Source organism: Myripristis murdjan, unplaced genomic scaffold (assembly GCF_902150065.1).
Source record: "Myripristis murdjan unplaced genomic scaffold, fMyrMur1.1, whole genome shotgun sequence".
Taxonomy (NCBI): domain Eukaryota; kingdom Metazoa; phylum Chordata; class Actinopteri; order Holocentriformes; family Holocentridae; genus Myripristis; species Myripristis murdjan.
Window position 1 is genome coordinate 1 of NW_021941773.1, and position 15,871 is coordinate 15,871.

Genomic DNA, 15,871 nt, shown 5'->3' on the forward strand with positions numbered 1-15,871 from the left:
GAGAGAGAGAGAAACACAGAGACAGAGAGACACACAAAGAGAGATAGAGAGAGATTTTTTTGATTTTTAAAGCAGCATTTATTTATCTCTATAGTGCACTGTCCAAAAACATAATACACTACAATGACATTTTTCACAATGTGTTTGCATGCATGAAACAATTTCCAAAAACATTACATCAGCACATGTGCAAAGACTAGCTGCCCCTGTGCTACAGAGCAGAGCGCCTCCCCATAACCCCACATCTGCTGGAAGCTGCCCACATCACCAGCAGCTCTGTAGAAGCTGAACTCCACCAGCAGTCTGGACTTCACCATTTTCACAAAAACAGGAACTACATCAACATTCAGTCCCTCCTCCACCTTTCTCCTCCTGCTCACATACACCGCCATCTTTGCCTGACCCAAAACAAAGTTTAACAACTGGCATTTGTGCCTCTGCTGGCGAGTGTATTTAAAACCACAAATAAAAACCTCTTTGGAAAACACCTGTCCACATTTACTGAAAATAATTTTCAAGACAACAAAAAGAGCAGTGAGACGGGTGCACTCTGAAAAACAGTGAAATACAGTCTCTCTCTGTCCACAAAAGGGACATTTATCCTCCACAGCAGAGTTAATGACAGAAACAAAAGAGTTCACAGCTACAATACCATGCAGGATTCTCCACTGCAGGTCTGCATGTTTCTTTGATAAAGGAGGTTTGTACAAAGACCTCCACGCTGGTTTGACATCAGTGTTTCAGTTCAGATATGTCCTCCATGGGATGTCACTGCGTCCGTTCAGCTTGCTCTGATTCAGAGTCTTTACCAATAGTTTGTACAGGGTTTTCCCTGAGGCTCCCTCCAGAGAAACACCTGCAGGGCTGGCAGGCTGCAACAGAGGACCACAACAGTTTTTAAAATCAGGAAACAGGCTGATGGTCGGACACAGGTCCGAACAGACTGGCAGCAGTGCACCATCACAATAGTCAATTAAAAGAGAACATTCATGTCCTGACAGCTTGTGTCTCCAGTGTTTCAGCAGCTGGTTTATGACTCGGGTGGATCTTACTCCCAGCCGAGCAGCCAGTCTGACAGGATCGTCCAGCCGAGGTCCAGCCAGCTCCACCACCTGGCCGAGAGTAGAAACACCCGCAGTGTGAAACCGTCCAGACAGACTGGGTCCAGCCCAGCTGGGCCAGTCCAAACGGCCTCCAAAGAGCACGGGCTCCTGGAGGAGCCAGTGCAGAGAGTCAGTCCGGTCCTGCCTCTGCTTCCTCAGCAATGTCCACACAGAAAACACACTCCTGTAAAACCCTGGCAGAGATGAGGTGCTCAACTTCTTAGAGTCCATTAAAAACAAAGACATGCCCAGTCCCAGACCACCAAGCCGCTTCAGGATGCTGCAAGATAAAGTTCTCCACACCAGGTCTCTGGGCCCAGAGAGCAGTCTCTGCACAAACTGAAGGCGAAACGTGGCGCCCCTACTGGCCAGATGGACCAGACCCTGTCCGCCCTCCTCCTTCGGAAGAAACAGTACACTCTGTGGAACCCAATGCAACCTGTCCCAAAAGAAATCAATTAAAACCCTTTGGATCTGAGACAGAAGAGAAATTGGGGGATCAACACAGGCCAACCGGTGCCACAAAGCAGATGACACCAAATTATTAACAACAAGAACACGGCCTCTGTAAGACATTTTAGGTAAAAGCCATTTCCATTTCATTAACCTACCTTTAACTTTATCCAAAACACCATCCCAATTTTTCTGAACAAACATTTCGTTTCCGAGAAAAACTCCCAAATATTTAAGTCCTCCTTTTTTCCAGATCAAACCTCCAGGTAATTTGAGCTGATCTCCCAGTCTGTCTCCCACCATTACAGCCTCACTCTTCCCCCAGTTAACTCTTGCAGAGGATATACAACCAAACAAATTTACAGTTTTCACAAGAACATCAATATCTCTCTGTGTATTTACAAGGACAATGACATCATCAGCATACGCCGACAGTTTAAAATGGACATCACTGCCAGGAAAACAAACACCACTCAGATCAGTTCTTAATTTATGGAGTAGAGGCTCGATGGCCAGAGAGTAGAGCATGCCGGAGAGGGGGCAGCCCTGTCTGACCCCCCTCTGAACACTGAAAGGAGCACTCAGACCTCCGTTAATTTTCAGAACACTCGCAATGTCACTGTACAGAACCCGGATCTTGGCTACGAAGCCTGGGCTGAACCCAAAAGCAGCTGGAGTTTGCCATAGATACTGGTGTTCAACCCGGTCGAAAGCCTTTTCCTGGTCTATAGAAATCAGACCAGTGTCTACAGCCAATGAGCTAGAGACCTCCAAAACATCCCGAATCAGAGTGACATTGTCACTTATCAGCCTGCTGGGCACACAGTAAGTCTGGTCAGTGTGGATGACAGATTCCATCACCTCTCTGAGTCTGGTGGCCAGGACCTTGGACAGGATCTTATAGTCCGTGCAGAGCAGGGAAACTGGCCTCCAGTTCTTCAGTTCCTGCAGGTCTCCTTTCTTGGGCAGCAGAGTGATGACAGCCCTCCTGCAGCTCAGAGGAAGCCGACCTGTATCCAAGCTGTCTGAGATGACCTCCAACAGGTCCCCACCCAACACAGACCAGAAGGACTTATAAAAGTCAACAGGCAGACCGTCTATGCCAGGAGCTTTTCCACTCTGTAAGCTCATGAGAGCGGTGTGCAGTTCACTGAGGGATAACTGAGCCTCCAGCTGTGCATTGGCCTCAGCATCCACCTGAGGAAGACCAGTGAGAAAGCTGCTGCTCACATCTGGGATTTCTGTCCACTCATTCTTAAACAGTTCACGGTAGAAACACACTGCAAGTTTTCTAATCTCAGAGGGATCTGAGACTGTCGAGCCGCTGGTAGACCGCAGAGAGTGAACAATTTTCCTCTGACCATTTTTCCTCTCCAGACCAAAGAAGAACTGAGAGGGGGCATCCATCTGCGTGATGTCAATAAAACGCGACCTGACCAGAGCTCCCTGTGCTGTAACGCCCAGCAGGTTGGCTAAAGCCGACTTTTTAGCTTTGAGGGAGTCTAAAAGCCCTCGATCTCCTGTAGATTCTGCTAAACCCTGCAGCTCTACCACCCGAATCTCCAGGTCCCTCATAGATCGAGTTATGTCTCTAGTGACATTGCGAGTGAACTGTTGACACAATTGTCTTATTTGCAATTTACCAAAATCCCACCACTGTTGGATACTGGCAAAATTAAATTTACACTGTCTATGGGCCAGCCAAAAACATTCAAAAGCAGCTCTAAATTTTTGTCTGAGAGCAGTACAGTGTTAAAATGCCAATATGCACTTTGTAAACGGACATTTTTAATAAAAACAGAACAAGAAACAAGACAATGATCAGAAAAACCCACTGGACTAATGTGACAGCTCTTAAAAATGTTCACATGATGATTAAAGGTGTACATGCGGTCCAGCCTAGCCAAAGATAACATATTGTCTTTACAGTGACTCCAGGTATATTGTTTATGATGTGTGTGGAGATTTCTCCACACATCTACCAGCTCATGTGCTTCAGTCAACTGCCTGAACCTGCGTGATGAAGCAGGATGAGGCTCCAGGTGATTTCTGTCCAACAGTGGGTTTTCAGTACAGTTAAAATCACCTCCTAACAACAAATACTCATCACTGCTGCAGTTCCTGATGGTGTCACATAAAACATTTAACACTGATATTCTATCCACCCCATTGGTGGGAGCATACACATTGAGAAAAACTATATTTACATTTTCATACTTAGCTCTAACCTTCAAAAAACAGCCTTTAATTATTTCCTCTACCTCATAGGAAACAGGCAAGAAACTCCTGGAGAACACAATGCCCACTCCACCACTACAGCTGGACTTATGGCTCAGAATCACATCACCATTAAATCCCTTCCTCCAGTCACTTTCATTTTCTGCGTTACTGTGTGTTTCCTGAATCAACATTACATCCATTTTTTTCAGCTCTATCAGTTTAAAAAAAGCAGCTCTTTTGTTTTCATCTCTGGCCCCATTTAAGTTCAAAGTGCCTGTTTTAAAGTCACACATGGAGAGAGAGAAGCTCAAGAACAAGAGGACAGCAAGACAGGAACAAAGAAACAGCAAGAAAAAGGAACCCAAGGTCCTTGGTTTAAACATTATCATCATCATCACCATCAGCTCTTATTTGTGCTTTTACTTTTGGTATCAGTTTCTTCAGACGATAAATTTCTTTATCTGTCAGCACATCATCTCCAGAGCTAACTGAACTTTTTGTCAGGCGCCTCGCTGAATCAACAAACCTTTTTAAATCAGAGAAATAATCCTCTACCTTCACAAGCCTGGCTCCCTTAGTTCCCTGCAGAAACCTCTTAATTTCAGCAGGAGAGTACAGGTTCTGCTGGTCTTCCTGGCTCAGAGACAGATCACTCTCACACTCTGCCTGCACCTCTCCTGCTTTTGTCACTTTAGTGACTTTAAAGGCCTTTGCACCGCTTTGCACTGGTTCTGAACTTTTTCTTTTCTGTGACATTGTAAACCAATCATCATCAGACATATCTTCATCTTCCAAAAAATCCTCACCGCCTGACAAATTATCATTTGTTTCTACTTTTTCATGAGTTTCAGTCACAGTAGTTCTGCTTTCTGCAGGTTTATTCTGTTCAACGTTGTTGTTTTTTGACTCTTTCTCATTTATTTCATCAGTCGTTTGTTGTCTGTTTTCTGTCTCTGATCCTTGCTTTTTTCTGGTATTGCTCTACCGTCATTCTCCGGGGGAGCGCCGCCCGGGAGAGCGCTGCCTGTGGGAGGGCCGCCGTCGGCGGTCACACCACCCGCGGCAGCGTCAGCTCCGCGGCTGGTCGCGGGGTCGGTCGGCTCCACTCCTGGAGCCGGCGGCTCCTCACCGGGAGCCGGGCCCGGCGTCGGAGCCGGCGCCCCGTCCCCCGGAGCGGCCTCCGGCCGCTGCTCCCCCCTTCGCTCCGGACAGGAGCGAATCAAGTGCCCCTCCACACCACATCCAAAACATTTCATTGTGTCTGATGAAGCAAAAACCATGTAATTAAACCCATCAATTTTAAAGTTAAAGGACAGATTGAGTTCATCCGTGCTGTCTTTCAGGACCATGAACACCTGCCTGCGGTGACACACCACATGTTTGAGCAAAGGGGATTTGCAGCCCAGAGAAACCATTTTTATCGGGGACACGAGCTGTCCGAACCGGGACAGTTCCTTGGCCAGGACTTCATTTTTAATGAACGGGGGAGCATTAGAAATGGTGATTTTACGGGCCGGATTAACAAGCGGGAGAACAGGAGTGAAAGTATCCTGAATGACAACACCTGATTCAACCACATCACTGACTTTGTCCGTGCTGTCCAAAAAAATGACAATCGCCCCATTCATGCGGGAGGCAGACTTCACGCTGCCGTAACCCACCACCTCTCCCACCGCCAGGCCGGCCTCCTCCACCGAGCAGTTCACTGCCGGCACCAGTTTGACGGCATGACGGCGAGTCAGCCTCTCAAACTCCGCACCGGCCTCCACCACGGGCATACTGCCCAACCGAGCCGGCAGCCCCGCTACCAAACCAAACTACACCTGCACCTACACACACCTGTCAGTGACCCAAATACAGAGAAATAAAGAAAATACACACATAGAACAGCAAAAAGAGAGAAAACTCACTCACGCTGAAGCCACGCTACCACTCCACACTCCACTCACTCCGCCATTCACTCAGAGAGAGAGAGAGAGAGAGAGAGACACACACACACACTCACAGAGAGAGAGAGAGAGAGAGACACACACACTCAGAGAGAGAGAGAGAGAGAGGGAGAGAGAGAGAGAGAGAGAGAGACAGAGAGACAGAGAGACACACAAAGAGAGATAGAGAGAGAGGGAGAGAGAGAGAAAGAGAGAGGGAGAGAAACAGGAGAAAAGCTCAGAGATGAAGACAGAGAGAGAGAGAGAGAGAGAGAGAGAGACAGACAGACAGAGACAGACAGAGAGAGACAGAGAGAGAGAGACAGAGAGAGAGAGACAGAGAGAGAGAGACAGAGAGAGGAGAAAAGCTCAGAGATGAAGACAGAGAGAGAGAGAGAGAGAGAGAGAGAGAGAGAGAGAGGAGAAAAGTTCAGAGCTGAAGACAAACAGAGCGAGAGAGAGAGAGGGAGAGAGAGAGAGAGAGAGAGAGAGAGAGAGGAGAAAAGTTCAGAGCTGAAGACAAACAGAGCGAGAGAGAGAGAGAGAGAGAGAGAGAGAGAGAGAGAGAGACTATCCCTGCGTTCCAATACCCATACTACCATACTATTTAGTACGGAAAAAAAGAATTAGTATGTCCCAACACATACTAAACTACATACTTTTTAAGGGCAGCTGCAGTACATACTAAAAGTAAAAAGTATAAGTATGCGATTTGGAACGCAGGGATAGAGAGACAGAGAGAGACAGACAGACAGACAGACAGACAGAGAGAGAGAGAGAGAGAGAGACTGTTGTGAAGCTCTTATTTTGTTAACCTTTTCCTGTTTGGTGTTTCTAGCTTTGCCACCACCTAATTGCATTGATTGAGTTCACCTGTTGACTCCCTTATTTAAGACTGCACTTCCCCTCACTCCTTCTTTTCACCTTCACATGGGGAGGCAGACCTGGTGAGTTTTGTTTGTTTCCTTAGTTTAATTAGTAACCTCAGCCTTACTGACATTTATCTTTATTTTGTGCAATGAGGTCAGTTTATGTTGAGTTTTCCTTTGTAGTCGTGCTTAAGCTCAGTGTCACTATTCTCCTCATCCCAGGTGGTTTTCCGGTACTGGGCCACACACCCTGGGCCTGAAGATGTTTTTAATGACACTAATGCAGAGTCCGAACCACCATCTTCATGAGCCCCAAGCATGGTTCTCCCTTCTGATGCTTGGATCACGTTGCCGTGGTAATCACAGACTATCTCCCCTTTGACAAATCTGCGATCCGCAATCACTCCTGTCAACAAAGAGAAGATGAAACTTTGAGTTATATGTGAATAGCTAGAAAACAATACAGGCTGTTCTGGGTGTTAAAATGCTCAAAACGTGGTGACATTTTCTCCCCTTGCAATGAAAACACCATGTCTCACCTTTCCCTTTGTCTCCACCAAAGTCTTTGATGGAGAGGCCCTTCCACCTCTGTGTCATCACACTCCGGATGAGCTGCTTGTTGCTGGCGATGTCCTCTTTATGGGGTGGCGTCCACAGCTTCAGCACAGTTTGATATTTGGGTTTGTTTGTTTCCCATTTCATGCCCTCAACACATCTGTCAAACTGCCGCTGAGTCGGTTGGCGATGTCTGAATTTGGCTGGAAGAGAAACAGAACTTCAGTCATAAAACTTGTTTAGGTGTCATTTATCAGTGTGATAGTCAACGTTGGAGTAGGCTTGTATAACTTGTGCAATTAAAAGATGACTTTGTGATACGTGGCCAAGTGTGGAGGAGTATTTGTACAGTCTGGAGTAAATATTTTTACTGGAATAAAAGGGACTCAGTGATCACTCATCTACTTTCCATGATTAAATACAATCTCAACATCTAGCACATTAAAATACACAAGGTCACAAGTAGTGGTTTCAGATAGAATTTGTCACAAAATTCTACTTTTGTCTGATTAAAATTGGCCTTTTTGTTGATGGGTGAAAACAGACTTTCACCAAAGACAGAGTTTGGCTATGACAGTTTCTTTTTTTGCTTGTTGTCTGTTTTTGCTGCTTTTTGCTGCATAGACAATGGCTGACCAGAATGAGAAGAGGTAAGTCTTTGTTATTCCTTATCCCTTGTGTCTTTTACTGGAGGTTTGAAACCTGTACCCCCACCTCCAGACAATTTGGCTGAATTTCTACCTTTTACGCACCAAATTGAATGAGAATTTAATTACTGTGTTTTTCTCATTATCCTTCAGGACTCCTGAGTGCAACATTGTGCACTGTCTGAAGTGCTTCAAGCCTCAGGAAAACCTACCAGTACACCTGGCTCGGGTGTGTATGAAACAGAGCGATCCAGAGGAGAGAGACGCTGCGGTGAAGGAAGCCAAGAAATCCTTTAAGGATTGGGCCAAAGCAGGGAGGATGTGGGACTACAAAGAACTCAGTGAGGTCATCCCTGACAAAGCCAGCCGTTACCGCATGATGAGGGAGCTGCTGCAGAGGGGGTGTTTTGTGGCTAACCAGCCCCACGAGCATGACATGGCAGGCTCTGCAGGTGAATCCACCTCTGCTCGTACCTCTGCTGGTACCTCTGCTAATACCTCTGCTGGAACCTCTGCTGGTACCTCTGCTGGTACCTCTGCTGGAACCTCTGCTGGAACCTCTGCAGGAACCTCTGCAGGAACCTCTGCTGGAACCTCTGCTAGAACCTCTGCTAGAACCTCTGCAGGAACCTCTGCAGGAACCTCTGCAGGAACCTCTGCAGGAACCTCTGCAGGAACCTCTGCAGGAACCTCTGCTGGAACCTCTGCTAGAACCTCTGTTGGTACCAGGTTGCACACCCGGGTAGCCGTCAAAACAAGGTAAATGGCTCCACTGTTCACACTGCATTACCCGTCATTACTAATGCTACAGTTCACTACTACTGCTGCTCCTACTACTACTATTAATACAATTCTCAGTGTTTAATATCATGTCTCTTTTCTGTGATTTAGATGGGATCATTTTGTCAGTGGCATGAAGTCTGGAAGGGCCTCTCCATCAAAGACTTTGGTGGATATTTGTAATTGTACAGTATGTGTTCTGTCTGAAATAAATAATTTTACTGAAATAAAGGGACTCAGTGATCACTCATCTACTTTGCATGATTAAATACAATCTCAACATCTAGCACATTAAAATACAGAAGGTCACAAGTAGTGCTTTCATCTCTCCTGTTATTTATGCACAATGCACTATTGTACACTGCACTATTTTACTTTAATTTTACTTTTCTTATTGTACTTTATTTTGCTGTATTTTATCTATTGAAATATACTGATTTTTAGCTTATTGTATTTCAATGTAAACATTCTAAAAAACACCTTAGAAGGACCAACCCCCACGTCTGCTGCAGGACATTAGAGCAGCAGAGAGTTTGAAAGGTTTCAGGCATGAAGAAGTAGCTGTGGGTTACATTATCTAATGTGATATTTTCACTGAAGGGCTCTAATTAGTGTTGGTCTCTTTGTACAGTCTGAAATAAATAAATCATTTTACTGCAATAAAGGGGCTCAGTGTTCACTCATGTAGTTTGTGTGACTAAACATGTTCACTGCAGTGACTCTGCACATGTACATCACACTTGACAAAGAGCAAATGAAAGCTTAAAATCTCCCCTTTACAGCAATGACAAGCTTTTCCTTCTGTCACACTCTTTTTGTGAAAGTCTGAGTCTCACGCAGCACATTTGGTGAATAGCCTCCAGATATCACCATCCTGGAGGCCATTGGGAATGTCTGTAATTGGACATATGTTGGACCTGATATTTAACAGTAAAGGACAGACAGAAGGTCACAAGTAGTGTTTTCAGATAGAATTTGTTCCAACATTCTACAAACTTGAAAATACACCTCTGTGATTGAAGCAGCAGGAATGAAGCAAAGATTTTGTTCAGATTGGCTGACTGAAATTGCAATTTTTCAGACAATTTGCACTTCTCCTCTTCTGCTTTTCCATATTCATGGTCTCTTTGTCCTTGATTAGATCCATTAGCAGCCACCCCACATCCCCCCTCTACTGTATTTACATGTTGATGGGCCCATTAAGATTTCAGCACACCTGGCTTTAACCTCAAGGTGTTTGAACACCTTCCATGAGACTAAATCTGTTTGGTTTCAGTCTAATTTTTAAAGTTTAAACCTGGAATGTTTAAAATCAGAGCAGCAGAGAGTTTCAGAGGTTTCATGTACCACCTAGTGGTCAGTGTCTAGATAGCACATTGACTGGTCATATCCTGATTTCTGGAGGCAAAATATTCTCACCCAGGGGTTTTCATTAGTAATGGGGACTTTGTCAGGCCCGCCATAACTTATGACATTGATTTAAAGGGAGTCAGTGACCTCCATGTACTTTTTCTCTGTGATTAAACACAAATTCAGTGCAATGACTCTCTGCACATGTAGCAGAGTAAAAGACAGACAAAAGGTCACAGGGTCACTGTAAAGTCTGTGTGCATTGAGTAGAAAAGGGACTTTATATTTGAGGAGGTTTCCCCTCTGTATGTGTATAGTTGTATAAACAGATTGTGAATTGTGTCATGCCACAGACATTGTAAAAACTGTATGATTTGTGATTTTCTGTATTGCAGACAATGAAGTCATGGTGCTTTAACTTGAACCTGTGTGCACAGTAAAGCTGTCAATTACATGTAGAACATGTCAGCAGGACAGAGCAGCTCTCTGTCAGACTCTGGCTTCCTCTCTGAAGACATCTTACAGGAATAAGGGGACTTTACATTTCATTTTTAATGCATTTTTTTTTTTAACTTTAATATGATTTAACATCTTTAAACATTGAGCATGAAATATTTTCTAAACTTTGAACATTTTTAAATGTCAAAAAATTCATTTAAAGTGATTGGCATCCCCGGTCCAGAGTACGAAGGCGTGCCGGGTCCAGCGCCCGGCAGACCGGACCCTCCTCCATCAGCAACCAGGGCTGGGGCAGGGTCCTCTTCTAGAGGCTTCAGGGACCGCTGATGGGGAACAGGCTGGTGGGGCCTGGTCCTGGTCCTGGTCCTGGTCCTGGTCCTGGTCCTGGTCCTCATCAGCCTCATCCTCCTCGTCAAGGCCCCAAAAGAAGTACACCCAAGGCGCAGGCCGGAAGAAAGAATTGGCCTCCGGCATCACTGACTACAAGACAGTAAGTTTATGTTACTATCTAAACATTGTATTGCATATTAGTACACAATAAAGTTGAAAAAAGTCTACATAAACATCATTTATTCCATCAAGTCAGCTAAAATACCGAGTCAGCTCTCCCAGGTGAAGTTTGGGCCCAGAAAGTCAGAAATAAACAAGCTTGGTGTTTGTGGAAAGGTCAGAATTCAGCATTTCCACTGAGCCAAGGCTCATTGACATGAGACCTTGCTAGCATTAAATATCAGGTACAACATGTGGCAAATGACTGACGTGGCGAATGTCCTCCGCTAAAGCAAATGTTGACCACACGAGCTGCTGCACAGTGAGCTCTCAGTCTGGGACAGAAGGAAAAGCTTGTCCTTGCTGCAAAGGGGAGATTTCACCAAAAATTGAAGAAAGCAAGTATGTGGTGCTTGGTGTCACAGTGTTGTGGACTCTTTGGTTGTGCCCAAGTGATCACCGAGGCACGTAAGCCCCCACGCCACGTCAAGGCAGAGTCCATGTGGAGGTTTTTTTTTTTTTAATGTATTTTATTTTTTCAAAAACAACATGGAGGACTAATGAGGTGGACTCAGCATCCTCATCCTCATCCTCATTCTCATTCTCATGAGGATGAGGATGCTGCTGGTGCAGAGACCTAAGTAGAAGGAGAAGGGGAAGGGAAAGTAGAAGGGGAAGGAGAAGGGGAAGGGAAAGTAGAAGGGGAAGGAGAAGGGGAAGGGAAAGTAGAAGGGGAAGGAGAAGGGGAAGGGAAGACTGCCCGAGGGACCTTCATCCTCCTCTTCCATCTTTGGGCATCTGTACATCAGTGAACATGGTTTTTCAAGTGTTTGTGCATAATATCCATAGAATATCCATGATTGGTCACTTTAAATGCTCACACATTCAAATAAAACAGAGTATAACTAACTATACATATGTTACCTACTGGTGGCGTCCCGTCATGCATGCGGGCATCGGGATCGGCAGCACGGTTCCGAATCAGAATCTGGAAGGCCTGACAGCTTTGTCTTCCCCGGCTGCCGGAACGGACCAGTATGGCGCTGATGGGGCTGGTGTGGCTCCCACGTTTGGGAGAGCAGGGGCCATCCACCTGGGGCTTCCTGTAATAAAAGATAAAAATAAACAAAATACATGATCATGGCAGTGTCAAATAACTAAATATAAAAAGGAATGGATATAGCTCAAATACTGGCTGGATGGGTGTATTAAAGGCTATTTACGGTTAACAGAAAGAAAAGTACAATGAAAATACAAAAAAGTTTGATATACAGCACCTAGAAATGGCCACAGATTTGTATGGGAAATGGCACGCTCCATAGGCTTTTACTAAAAAAGAGAAGAAGAAGAAGCCTTTAAGACAGAACGTGTGGTCGCCGACACAAATAGGGCATGAAATGGGAAACAAACAAACCCAAATATCAAACTGTGCTGAGGCTGTGGACGCCTCTTGAGGCCACATGCAGTTTAAGACGGTAACCATGGCAACGGGACGCTCTGCCGGGCTTGGCTTACGTCATGACGCACAGAGCTCGGGTCGGTAACGTGACTGTATTCCTGTTATTAATAGCACAGATATCTAGACAGTATTGGACGGCAGACTACCTGAGCACCGTCACAGAGCAGAGACTGAGGAACAGGTTAACCATGTACAGACTCAGCAGCCACAGCCTGGCCTCAGAGAGAGGCCGACACAGACAGACGTGGCTGCCCAGAGAGGAGCGCCTGTGTCGCCTCTGTCCACAGAGGGAGGTGGAGACGGAGCAACACTTCCTGCTGAGATGCAGCGCATATGAACACACAAGAACTAAGTTCTTCACTAAAATCAAATGTAGAATCCCAAACTTTGACACGCTCCCTGACCAGGAGAAAATCCAACATTTCCTTGGAGAAAACAGAGTCAGCGCTGTAGAAGAAGGCCTGTCACAGCCTGAGAGAAAAGCTGCTCCTCACATGAGGACAGTCTGCTCACAAGCCAAGCCCTGCCCGCTCACTCACTCTGCTTCCTCCTGCTTTTCTGTTTTCTTTCTTTTACATGTGAGGACAGTGGGAATGTTGCTCCGTTGGATTTTAATGTTTCTATGTTCCTTTGTTATTGTTCACCAAAACATGCTTTGGCAATATTGTGTGTGATACAGTCATGCCAATAAAGCTTTACTGAATTGAAACTGAATTGAACTGAATTGAATTGAGAGAGAGGAGAAAAGCTCAGAGATGAAGACAAACAGAGAGAGAGAGAGACAGAGAGAGAGAGAGAGAGAGAGAGAGACAGAGAGAGAGAGAAACAGAGAGACAGAAAGAGAGAGAGAGAGAGACAGAGAGAGAGAGAGACAGAGACAGAGAGAGAGAGAGAGAGAGAGAGAGACAGACAGAGACAGACAGAGAGAGACAGAGAGAGAGAGACAGAGAGAGAGAGAAACAGAGAGACAGAAAGAGAGAGAGAGAGAGACAGAGAGAGAGAGAGACAGAGACAGAGAGAGAGAGAGAGAGAGAGAGAGACAGACAGAGACAGACAGAGAGAGACAGAGAGAGAGAGACAGAGAGAGAGAGACAGAGAGAGGAGAAAAGCTCAGAGATGAAGACAGAGAGAGAGAGACAGAGAGAGAGAGAGACAGAGAGAGAGGAGAAAAGCTCAGAGATGAAGACAAACAGAGAGAGAGAGAGAGAGGAGAGAGACAGAGAGAGGAGAAAAGCTGTGTCATTGGGCTCACATTTCCTCTCTGTGTCGTCCCTGAGGAGCCTTTTTTCCTCCCTGGAGAGCCTTTTGGTCTGCAGCTCCAGGGTCCTCTGTGCCACCCGGACAGACCTCATTCCTAGTAGAGAGCCCAGGGCCTGGGCGTCCCTCAGCGCCGGCCCCACTGCATCCACCAGCTGTTTCAGGGTTATGATGTTTGAATGGAGCAGCGCCCCCCTCAGACCAGGTGATGTGCTGCAGGTTACATCCAGCCTGGCGCCGTTGAACCAATGCAGAGATTCAGCTTTGGAACAAAGTAGATTATAGTATTACAGACCTAGACCCCTTCTGTTTAAGAGCATTCACCGTCAGCCCCCTAACACCCCTATCCGACCACAGTAAAATCAGCCTATACATTAGAAAGACACCAACAGACCCTCATATAACAGAGCCCAGCAAACTGAACCACTTAAAACAGCCCTACAGATGGACAACCAATAGCAAAGATAACTACCAGAAAGCAATCAGACATCAAACAATTCAATCTCAATTAGACCTTTTTCTTTCCACCTCGTATCCCCACAGTAATGACGGCCTGAGTCAGGCCATTCAGGACATTAACAACATATCTGACAACGCAGCAGATCTGTCCAATCTGAAAAAGTCTTATCATCACGGACCAAAAAAAAAAAAAAAAAAATCAGCCAATGAAAAGTGGTTTGACACAAGCTGCAGGTATCTGAGAAAAACACTCAGAAACCTATCAAATCAAAAACACAGACAACCTGACAACCCTGAGCTCCACCTCCAATACTGGGAAACATTGAAATGATATAGAAAAACACTAAAACTAAAAAGAAACAGCATGAACAAGAGTCCATTGACTCAAATAATTTTTGGAAAAAATGGCACTCTTTCAGCAAAGCACACAAGGAAGAATTGGCTATTCAAAATGGTGAAATATGGCAGAAACACTTTGAAAATCTGTACAGTCCTATTACATTGAATTGGGCCCAAAATAATCTCCTTAACAAACTTGAAATCCTTGAAACAGCCGTTAAAGACAACCAAAATCCTCCGTGCACCTCATCCATGCCCCTATACTGCAACACTTACGGTATAAAAATAAAAAGACATTTGGCTCATTCCCGCTAACTCTGACAAATCCATCACCTCGATTGAGGTGTCTTTAAAATTAATGCTTTGAACTTGTCGTTTCAATGTATATGATGAATTAACGCGCAGTGAGGTCCGTGGCTGGGTAGGCAGGATCAGCCAGAGCTTAAATCACATAGAGCATGCATACACAAATATATATATTAAGGAGAGCTCAATAGCAACAACAATTAAGCAATAAGCCCCTTGAAGCCGTGGGCTACAGTGATTTTATAACCCAGCCCCTCCGCCGTTGTAAAGTCACTGGAAGTCACGGCTCCAAGGGGCTTATTGCTTTTATAAAACAGTTGCCCTCCATATAGCCCATAAAATAAACACACAAGGAAAAGGTCAAGGATTTATTGGTAACAATGCAACAATAAAACTGAGAACTATTCATTCTTCCACCAAGCAAGACAGAGTGGACAGAACGGTTGCCAAGCAACACAGACGCACAGATCGCTTTGTCATCTAGCGCCAGCATCATGTCACATCAGGCTATCCTGGCTCGTTAATGTTGAATTGGATATTTCCATTGAGAGTGCAACTGTTAAAATAGGGTTCAATGATGTTTGGACTCCTCTTTGCAGGGACGGTGGCGAGCGTTTCGCGACACAAACCACACTTTAGCCTAAAAAGCTAAGGAGAGAGAGGCTTTTAAATCTCCCTGTTAGCTTTTACCTTTTGGTTGTGTGCCCTGATGTGGAGTCTGAGCTGCTCCTCCAGCGCTGTGTCTGTGTCTGTCCGGCTCTTCCCGAAGGCAAACATATTCTTCTGGGTGACACTGGCAGCTACTCACCCCTGGACCAGCCCTCCACGGGGACGGAAGCGGCCTCCCCGGCCCCTGCCACGGTCTCGTCTGAGCACAAACACAAACACAGCACCATCACATCATGTTCAGACACACGGACACCAGTGAACCAGAGCGATGCCTTCATGTCTCAACCTATGAGCTACTGCATCTCATCCTGTCGGCGCTGACATCGCCGGTGTAAGAGGGATGCTAGCTACAGCCCTTGTCTTTGGATAACACTGCATATTTACAATGCTGTGGAGAAATAAGTGTAACGCTGCAGGGGGAAATACCTCATTGCGTACGACATGCTGCCACCGTGCCGCGCGTTGTCTCCTCTGCTAACGCAAGATACAGCTTCCGGTGTACAAGGAAGTGACGTAGGGGAACCGGCGG

The 15,871-nt window shown here is 45.6% G+C and overlaps 1 protein-coding gene across 2 annotated transcripts; it reads left to right on the forward strand.

Annotated features, from left to right (window-relative positions):
* Positions 1 to 6,553: 6,553 nt before the first annotated feature.
* Positions 6,554 to 9,040, forward strand: LOC115356739 (prophage side tail fiber protein homolog StfR-like). 2 transcript variants are annotated; one of them, XM_030047972.1, is made up of 5 exons: positions 6,554 to 6,651; positions 6,796 to 7,778; positions 7,929 to 8,269; positions 8,450 to 8,534; positions 8,667 to 9,040. In XM_030047972.1, the coding sequence occupies exons 2-5, from the start codon at positions 7,756 to 7,758 to the stop codon at positions 8,821 to 8,823; spliced, it is 606 nt and encodes a 201-aa protein (XP_029903832.1). In that variant the 5' UTR covers positions 6,554 to 6,651; positions 6,796 to 7,755; the 3' UTR covers positions 8,824 to 9,040. The 2 variants fall into 2 exon arrangements, with proteins under 2 accessions (XP_029903832.1, XP_029903831.1); XM_030047971.1 differs by having other exon boundaries at positions 7,929 to 8,534.
* The last annotated feature ends 6,831 nt before the right edge of the window (positions 9,041 to 15,871 follow it).

What these genes read in the sequence shown, in the direction of transcription:
- LOC115356739 (XM_030047971.1), top strand. Translation starts at nt 7,756, where the DNA reads ATGGCTGACCAGAATGAGAAGAG. An exon ending in GCTGACCAGAATGAGAAGAG is followed by an intron (nt 7,779 to 7,928) that starts GTAAGTCTTTGT and finishes ATTATCCTTCAG; the next exon opens with GACTCCTGAGTGCAACATTG. An exon ending in CGGGTAGCCGTCAAAACAAG is followed by an intron (nt 8,535 to 8,666) that starts GTAAATGGCTCC and finishes TCTGTGATTTAG; the next exon opens with ATGGGATCATTTTGTCAGTG.